The following is a 10,263-nucleotide window of genomic DNA, read 5'->3' on the forward strand; positions in this document are numbered from 1 at the left end:
ACGTTAGATATTTCCTAAACCTGAAAGTAGTCTATGGGCTAAGAGGCTCTGTAATATATGGCTTGGTTTTCTTTAAGCAGCCACCTACAAAGGTCCGCCAACTTTAGCCACCTCTAGCTAACAGGCTCTGTAATATATATGGCTTGGTTTTCTTAATTTTAAAAAAAAACATTTTAGTCATTTTAGCAGACGCTCTTATCCAGAGCGACTTACAGTAGTGAATGCATGCATTTAAAAAAAAAATATTATTATTATAATTTTTTTGTACTGGCCCCCCGTGGGAATCGAACCCACAACCCTGGCGTTGCACACACCATGCTGGCGTTGCAAACACCATGCTCTACCAACTGAGCCACAGGGAAGGCAGCCACTGCAAAGGTCCGCCAACTTTAGCCACCTCTAGCTAACAGGCTCTGTAATGTACGTGGCTTTGGTTTTCTTCCCTTGTAACTGAAGGCTAACTCTTTCCTTTGTCCCGCCCTCCTTATCTCACAGGGGATGGAAATTCTCCATGGCAACGCAGGTAGCCATGCAGAACTCTGGGTCCTATTCAGTTGCCCAGTTCCAGTCCCGCATGATCAGGTAAACAATCAAGGCTTAGACTTTCACACTGTTATAGAGCGGATTCCTGGAGGGCCAAGGGTCTTGAGTTATTTCTCTCCTCCTTCTGTACTTGATTGATCAATTAAGGCCACGGTCGACACAGCTCTCCAGGAATTGAGTTTGACACCATTGTCGTAGATTATTTGAACACGTGCCATTTATTTCTAAAAGCTAATTTAGCTGTTTCAGTCTCCTAATAGTCCACCGACTAGCCTGCCACGTTGGGATTCAGATCGCTTCAGATCTACCGACTCTGATCAATGTAACTAATAAAAAACAGATAAATATATTTCTTTCACTTGTGTATAGTGGGATGTTAAGACATTATACTGCGATATAGGCTAAAGTTACGTAGACTTGTCTATAGATTAGTCTAAGTGGTGTCTCATCCATAGAAACAATGTTTTTTTTAACTTCCTGCTTTACTGCTATGTGGACACTCAAAATGGCCGCCAGTCCACCCATTTTATAACGTAATTGATCTGAATCTGTTGATTGTAATTCTGTGCTCTGATCCTCCCTGTCAGGTGGGCCAAGCTGCGTATCAACATGCTCCCCGCCACCATCTGTGAGCCCATCTCAGAGTGTTTCGTAGCCAGCCTGATCATTGGCTGGGCAGCGCATCACGTGTTCCACTGGGATATTATGGTCTTCTTCATGTGCCACTGTCTGGCCTGGTTCATCTCTGACTACATCCAGCTCCGAGGAGTTCAGGTACACACACAATACACACATACACACACAATACACACACACACACACACACACTGTCTGGCCTGGTTCATCTCTGACTACATCCAGCTCCGAGGAGTTCAGGTACACACACAATACACACACTGTCTGGCCTGGTTCATCTCTGACTACATCCAGCTTCGAGGAGTTCAGGTACACACACACACACCACACACACACACACACACACACACACACACACACACACACACTGTCTGGCCTGGTTCATCTCTGACTACATCCAGCTTCGAGGAGTTCAGGTACACACACACACACACACACACACACACACTGTCTGGCCTGGTTCATCTCTGACTACATCCAAGTTACCAGGTCGTCTGCTATTGACGTTATGTCTGGGAAGTAAAACGGATAACCCCTGCTCGTTACTCTAATTGAGAGACAGGAAAAGTTCAGAATAAATCAGGTGGAAGAAACCGTTTTTCCCTTCTCTCCTTACAGGGCGGTGCACCGTCCTTCTCCAAACTGGACTACGCTGTAGCCTGGTTCATCAGAGAGTCCATGACCATCCAGATCTTCCTGTCGGCCCTGTGGGACCCCACCATCAGCTGGAGAACGGGGCGCTACAGGTTACGATGCGGGGGTACGGCCGAGGAGATCCTGGACGTATAGCTACCAGCCTAAGTCCCACCTACAGGGACGTTTAACCCGAGTCCTTATCACCCCCAGGGGCCAGACACAGACTGATCAGCATCCTTATGTCGTTAACTACTTTTGACCAGGGCCCACACCTGCCCATATTATTATTTTTTTGCTCTGGTTAAAGGTAGTGCACTATATAGGGAATAGGGTGCCGTTTGGTATACGGCCAGAGAGAGATGGCAACATTGAGAGGAAGGAAATAAACTACCCGCTATGGTCGTGATGGCTAGAAATAAACTACCCGCTATGGTCGTGATGGCTAGAAGGAAACTACCCGCTATGGTTGTGATGGCTAGAAGGAAACTACCCGCTATGGGCGTGACGGCTAGAAGGAAACTACCCGCTATGGGCGTGACGGCTAGAAGGAAACTACCCGCTATGGGCGTGACGGCTAGAAGGAAACTACCCGCTATGGGCGTGACGGCTAGAAGGAAACTACCCGCTATGGGCGTGATGGCTAGAAGGAAACTACCCGCTATGGGCGTGATGGCTAGAAGGAAACTACCCGCTATGGGCGTGATGGCTAGAAGGAAACTACCCGCTATGGGCGTGATGGCTAGAAGGAAACTACCCGCTATGGGCGTGACGGCTAGAAGGAAACTACCCGCTATGGGCGTGACGGCTAGAAGGAAACTACCCGCTATGGGCGTGACGGCTAGAAGGAAACTACCCGCTATGGGCGTGATGGCTAGAAGGAAACTACCCGCTATGGGCGTGATGGCTAGAAGGAAACTACCCGCTATGGGCGTGATGGCTAGAAGGAAACTACCCGCTATGGGCGTGACGGCTAGAAGGAAACTACCCGCTATGGGCGTGACGGCTAGAAGGAAACTACCCGCTATGGGCGTGACTGCTAGAAGGAAACTACCCGCTATGGGCGTGATGGCTAGAAGGAAACTACCCGCTATGGGCGTGATGGCTAGAAGGAAACTACCCGCTATGGGCGTGATGGCTAGAAGGAAACTACCCGCTATGGGCGTGATGGCTAGAAGGAAACTACCCGCTATGGGCGTGACGGCTAGAAGGAAACTACCCGCTATGGGCGTGACGGCTAGAAGGAAACTACCCGCTATGGGCGTGATGGCTAGAAGGAAACTACCCGCTATGGGCGTGACGGCTAGAAGGTAACTACCCGCTATGGGCGTGATGGCAAGAAGGAAACTACCCGCTATGGGCGTGACGGCTAGAAGGAAACTACCCGCTATGGGCGTGACGGCTAGAAGGAAACTACCCGCTATGGGCGTGACGGCTAGAAGGAAACTACCCGCTATGGGCGTGATGGCTAGAAGGAAACTACCCGCTATGGGCGTGATGGCTAGAAGGAAACTAGATATCTTCATATGAAATTCATAGTGTTTGATGATTTTTAACCTGTGTTGAAATATATAATTTATTACTGATGCTCTTTTTGTCTCTCTACCATCCAAACTGTTGAAAACCGAGATCCTCCTGTCATAAAGTGAGCTCTACGTCCCAAATTGCACCCTATTCCTCATTTAGTCTTGATTCTATACTCAATTAATATTGTTTTAATGTGAAAACTAAAGGTCCAAATCTAGGAATTCTCTTTTGTTCCATTTTTGGTTTATTGGTCAGGTTTTCAAGCACCATGGTTTTTCTGCTGTGAGATTGCTGGCTATTTTCAACAGACAGGCTGCGTCGCAAATGGCATCCCATTCCCTATGTAGTGTACACCCTATTCCCTATGTAGTGTACTGCTTTTGACCAAAGCCCATAGGGGTGTCATTTGGGATGCAACCATGGTCTAAATCGGGAGTATTCAACTCTGACCCTACGAGGTCCAGAGCCGGCTGGTTTTCTGTTGTACCTGATAATGAATTGCACCCACCTGGTGTCCCAGGTCTAAATCAGTCCCTGATTAGGGGGGGAAACACTGACTGGTGTCCCAGGTCTAAATCAGTCCCTGATTAGGGGGGGGGAAACAATGACTGGTGTCCCAGGTCTAAATCAGTCCCTGATTAGGGGGGGGGAAACAATGACTGGTGTCCCAGGTCTAAATCAGTCCCTGATTAGGGGGGGGAAACAATGACTGGTGCCCCAGGTCTAAATCAGTCCCTGATTAGGGGGGGGGGAAACAATGACTGGTGTCCCAGGTCTAAATCAGTCCCTGATTAGGGGGGGGAAACAATGACTGGTGCCCCAGGTCTAAATCAGTCCCTGATTAGGGGGGGGGAAACAATGACTGGTGTCCCAGGTCTAAATCAGTCCCTGATTAGGGGGGGGAAACACTGACTGGTGTCCCAGGTCTAAATCAGTCCCTGATTAGGGGGGGGAAACACTGACTGGTGTCCCAGGTCTAAATCAGTCCCTGATTAGGGGGGGGAAACAATGCGTTGGAACTGGCTTGGCGTTTCAGAGTTGCGTTTAGGCTGCTGGATTGGCTGATCTGAGGTTATCTGAGCCAGTAAGATCACCGTTGTAGTCTCCAGCTCCTAGAGCGTTATTCAGTGTTCAGGCTTTTGTTCCAGCCCAGCATTAACACACTTTTTAGTCTGGGCCATGATAGGCTGATTGGGGGTGTTAGTGCTGGGCTGAAACAAAAGCCTGCACCCCTCTGACCCTACAGTATGAGAAGCTCCGTGTCTGCTTTCTCTCTCTGGACTATGAGAATCCTCTTGTTCTTAACGTTCCTCTGACTTCTGCTCTGTCAGCAATCTCTATTGAAACAGAGGGCATAACGATCTCGCTCACTGAAGAAGGCAAGCAGCAAGAATGCACTTAGCCAAATGTTTTGGAAATGTTACTTTTTTTGTTGTTGGTGGTGGGAATGTGATTATCCAAATTGTCCATGTGTTTCAGTTTTCTGCCCCCATTCATTTCATTAGTGTCACATAGTATAGTGTAGTGTGGAAGTTCAATAGCTGTATGTCTGACCCAAATAGCACCCAATCCCCCTGGGCTGGGTAGATGGTCTACCAGGTTTAGACTCTGGGGCTGGGTAGATGGTCTACCAGGTTTAGACTCTGGGGCTGGGTAGATGGTCTACCAGGTTTAGACTCTGGGGCTGGGTAGATGGGGTCTACCAGGTTTAGACTCTGGGGCTGGGTAGATGGTCTACCAGGTTTAGACTCTGGGGCTGGGTAGATGGTCTACCAGGTTTAGACTCTGGGGCTGGCTAGATGGTCTACCAGGTTTAGACTCTGGGACTGGGTAGATGGGGTCTACCAGGTTTAGACTCTGGGGCTGGGTAGATGGTCTACCAGGTTTAGACTCTGGGGCTGGGTAGATGGTCTACCAGGTTTAGACTCTGGGGCTGGGTAGATGGTCTACCAGGTTTAGACTCTGGGGCTGGGTAGATGGTCTACCAGGTTTAGACTCTGGGGCTGGGTAGATGGGGTCTACCAGGTTTAGACTCTGGGGCTGGGTAGATGGGGTCTACCAGGTTTAGACTCTGGGGCTGGGTAGATGGGGTCTACCAGGTTTAGACTCTGGGGCTGGGTAGATGGTCTACCAGGTTTAGACTCTGGGGCTGGGTAGATGGTCTACCAGGTTTAGACTCTGGGGCTGGGTAGATGGTCTACCAGGTTTAGACTCTGGGGCTGGGTAGATGGGGTCTACCAGGTTTAGACTCTGGGGCTGGGTAGATGGTCTACCAGGTTTAGACTCTGGGGCTGGGTAGATGGGGTCTACCAGGTTTAGACTCTGGGGCTGGGTAGATGGGGTCTACCAGGTTTAGACTCTGGGACTGGGTAGATGGGGTCTACCAGGTTTAGACTCTGGGGCTGGGTAGACGGTCTATGTTACCACAGAATTTACTGTATCACACAGGCATGGCCACCTTGATCTTGAAGTAGTTAGTTATTTCGTTGCATGGGTAACCTCCGTATTATTTTCTAGTCTGTTTGTATTCGATTTGCCGTTTTAAAGCACAATCGCGATATTGCAGTGGTGAAACGAGTTGATGCCATATGCTGGCAGATTGATTCTCCTGTATTGATCGTGTTTTAGAACGTCTTCATGCTGACTACTAGCAAACGGTATGTTTCAGTTGTTATGGGAGATGGATACTTTCATATTCGTCACAGGACATGTTGCTTCTGGAATCTCCAATGGCCTCTTTCCACTGTAACCACAGCCCTAGTCTGGCCTGAGACGTTCCCTGGGCTTAAACCCTGGGCTCTGGCCTGAGACGTTCCCTGGGCTTAAACCCTGGGCTCTGGCCTGAGACGTTCCCTGGGCTTAAACCCTGGGCTCTGGCCTGAGACGTTCCCTGGGCTTAAACCCTGGGCTCTGGCCTGAGACGTTCCCTGGGCTTAAACCCTGGGCTCTGGCCTGAGACGTTCCCTGGGCTTAAACCCTGGGCTCTGGCCTGAGACGTTCCCTGGGCTTAAACCCTGGGCTCTGGCCTGAGACGTTCCCTGGGCTTAAACCCTGGGCTCTGGCCTGAGACGTTCCCTGGGCTTAAACCCTGGGCTCTGGCCTGAGACGTTCCCTGGGCTTAAACCCTGGGCTCTGGCCTGAGACGTTCCCTGGGCTTAAACCCTGGGCTCTGGCCTGAGACGTTCCCTGGGCTTAAACCCTGGGCTCTGGCCTGAGACGTTCCCTGGGCTTAAACCCTGGGCTCTGGCCTGAGACGTTCCCTGGGCTACAACTCTGGTGTTTCACCAAGTGCAGTTAGAATTGGACCACCATCTCCTAGCCTGGTCCCAGATTTGTACATCTCCTAGCCTGGTCCCAGATCTGTTTGTACTGTCTTGACAATCACCGTAGGCTACCGGTTTCCTACTCTGCTGATGAGACGAAGAATATGACGACGATGATGTGGTTCTGTTTACTTCTATCTGTCAAATCTGTTGTTGATACACGCTTATAAATATGGATATGGCTGATATCGGAGTTGTCCCAAATTGCACCCTATTCCCTATATAGTGCACTACTTTTGACCAGGGTCTTATGGGGGGGAGGTAGTGCACTATGTAGGGAATAGGGTGTCATTTGGGACACACATACACACTGGCATTTTGTTTTTAATGACAAGGAAGGAAAAGTAACAGCAATAAGGAATACAGCTTTCTGAACGGGACATCGCTGTATTCCACTAGAACAGAATGTGAGAACTATATTACATCCTGTATTGAAACATTTCAGATGTGTTATTGGAAGACAAGACCGTATTAAAAAGAACATTTCACCTTTTCAGATTCAATATTGTGTTGTTCCAGGAGTTAGAAACAATTATTCAATATAATAATAATAATAATAATGCATGTAAATTTAAAGTTTACTATTTGCTTTAAAGTTTGCAGTTAGCTGACTAGTAGATGAGTGAAATTCTTTTGGAATTCTAGTCAATTCAGAAAGTAAACCCAATTTACTATTCCAAGTTGTCCTCATTTAAAAAAAAAAAAAAAAAAAAAAAAAGCGTTGGAAATGGAGATTTCAGTGTACTTCCTGAATTGACTGAAATTGACCCCAACCCTGATACTAGCACAGTATGTGAAGGCTTGAACTTGATTAGGGGGAACATAGTGTTTTTCGACTGCTTTGTGATGTACCCAACTATCTGTGAATGAGACAGTGCCTGCCTTGCAGTTCTAGTGGACCAAAGTATCAAGTGTCTCTGGAGGGTGTCTTCCCCCCCCCCCCCCCAAAAAAAATAAATAAATCGCACCCTATTCCCTAATATAGTGCACTACTTTCTTTTTCATGCTGGCTTGGACAAGGCTACTCTGGTCAAAAGTAGTGCACTATGTAGGGAATAAAAGCCTCAGTCTTAACAGAGCAGGGTCTGCTTGGGATCCATTCTGTCTATTTCAATTGTACAAATGTTATATTATTTTTTTAAACATGTTACCATGTATATTTATGAAGTTTGCTAGATACCATTTTGCTTTATGACGCCTAATTTATTTAAAGTTTGATGATGATATTGTAGGTATTTCATCTATAAGCAGTGGGAAAACAAAAAGGCTGGACAAACTTCTGTTTAAAAAAAAAAAATATATAGTTTTTTTTGTTTTCATATGAATTGTATTGTACTATGAAGCAGAATAATCCACAGCTGGACACTGTGCCATAGCAGGAGAAATTAAAGCTTTATCAAACCATACCAAGGTGTACAGGCTTCATTGTATACTAATTGTGTTTATACTAGTATTATATACATGTGACTGACAAAATAAAGGAAGTACTTAAGTAAATGAGGTAAACAAAGTATGTTGAATACAGGTGTTTAACTTTAGTTCTAAGCCTTGTGATTGGCCGTCTCTAACATGGCTTTAACTGTAGTTGTAAGCCTTGTGATTGGCCGTCTCTAACATGGCTTTAACTGTAGTTGTAAGCCTTGTGATTGGCCGTCTCTAACATGGCTTTAACTTTAGTTCTAAGCCTTGTGATAAGACTCACTAGACTATATGAAGTGAACGGTTCAGAATATTATGGATCATTGAAAGAAAGCCCACATTCATCTGGTAGATTTAAAAATACTCTATTCTTTTATATTATTTAGCGTTAGGAAAGTATTTATAAATAATAATAATAATAATGAAAACAGGACTTGAGGGCCTTTACGGACTAAATATATTGGTGAATAAAAAATAGTGGTTTGATTCCTCCTGAAAGTTGCCATGTTTAATTGATAAATCCACAAAATACTGGAAGGTGAGAATAGTGTACAACAGGGGTTGACCAGTAGTCCTATAAATCTACCCTGATAATCCTCACTAATCATGGAACTGTGATGACAACGGTCCAGTCATCGTGAACCGTGCTCCAGGCTCCAGGTTTAAACTGCTACATACGGTCTGACTTCCATAATGATTCCAATAGGCTACATGTCCCAGATTATTCCATAACTTGTAAGGCGTTAGCCTAATATGATCCACTATTGCTAGCGATCCTCAGGAACAACCAGGGGTGCAACTTTCAGTGGGGATGGGGACATGTCAGTGTGCTTTGGGACCGTACAGACCCCTCCGAGCGGTTGGGTAAGATGTTTTTGAAGTTGGAAGTGTTTATTCAACTGGGTTTAGGACTCAGCTCAGACGAAGCTTCTAAGTGAAGGCTGGCTGGACCGGCACGGGAGAGTTGAGCATAGTTCAGTGCGTACGTGTTGCGCTCTTCCACTGAGTTCTAAAAAGGAAGCAGAACAGAAACTGGCTACTCTTTAGTTGACTGATGTAGGTGGCAAAGTAACTGCTGTTTTAACAGGAAGAAAAAACTAATCAGTAACAAACACAGGAACGAGACAGAGGAAAGGTAAACTAACGATGCGAAGGAAATGAACTATGAAGTCAGTGACAGTTGTAAATGTACAGTATGTAGATATAACTGACGACATAATGAAAACATTCTAGAAATCAGAAATCACCTCAGTATGTAGATGTAACTGACGATATAAAGAAAACATTCTAGAAATCAGAAATCACCTCAGTATGTAGATATAACTGACGACATAATGAAAACATTCTAGAAATCAGAAATCACCTCAGTATGTAGATATAACTGACGATATAAAGAAAACATTCTAGAAATCAGAAATCACCTCAGTATGTAGATATAACTGACGACATAATGAAAACATTCTAGAAATCAGAAATCACCTCAGTATGTAGATATAACTGACGACATAATGAAAACATTCTAGAAATCAGAAATCACCTCAGTATGTAGATATAACTGACGACATAAAGAAAACATTCTAGAAATCAGAAATCACCTCAGTATGTAGATATAACTGACGACATAATGAAAACATTCTAGAAATCAGAAATCACCTCAGTATGTAGATATAACTGACGACATAAAGAAAACATTCTAGAAATCAGAAATCACCTCAGTATGTAGATATAACTGACGACATAATGAAAACATTCTAGAAATCAGAAATCACCTCAGTATGTAGATATAACTGACGACATAAAGAAAACATTCTAGAAATCAGAAATCAACTCAGTAGTTTTGGTGCTAAACTGTCATTTTCACATGGCAACAGAAGCCTATAGCTTGGGTCTCCAGATTTCATCCCTGAAAGGTTATAAGGCCACTATTTCATAAACAGCCCTGGGGTAAAAGGTGATGTGTTAATATGCTTCGGTTTGCTGCCATATGACTGGTTTCACTTTTTTTTTGGTCATTTAGCAGACGCTCTTATCCTGAGTGACTTACAGTAGTGAATGCATATTGTCATTTATATTTACAATCCCCTTATCCAAACGGATTACTCATGTACCAAGCTCCTATCAATAGCTCGTATCCATCTGTAAATTACAGAGCAGGAGAATGTTATTTCTTTCATAAAGAAAG

The 10,263-nt window shown here is 45.3% G+C and overlaps 1 protein-coding gene across 1 annotated transcript in view; it reads left to right on the forward strand.

Annotated features, from left to right (window-relative positions):
- Positions 1-8,068, forward strand: part of ugcg (UDP-glucose ceramide glucosyltransferase) — a 40,867-nt gene extending 32,799 nt beyond the window's left edge. The window contains exons 7-9 of the mRNA XM_045692682.2: positions 496-582; positions 1,131-1,317; positions 1,798-8,068. Of these exons, the coding sequence (XP_045548638.1) occupies positions 496-582; positions 1,131-1,317; positions 1,798-1,968 (445 nt within the window). The 3' untranslated portion in view covers positions 1,969-8,068. The remainder of the gene's footprint in view (positions 1-495; positions 583-1,130; positions 1,318-1,797) is intronic.
- The last annotated feature ends 2,195 nt before the right edge of the window (positions 8,069-10,263 follow it).

Source organism: Salmo salar, chromosome 13 (genome assembly GCF_965601325.2).
Source record: "Salmo salar chromosome 13, fSalSal1, whole genome shotgun sequence".
Taxonomy (NCBI): domain Eukaryota; kingdom Metazoa; phylum Chordata; class Actinopteri; order Salmoniformes; family Salmonidae; genus Salmo; species Salmo salar.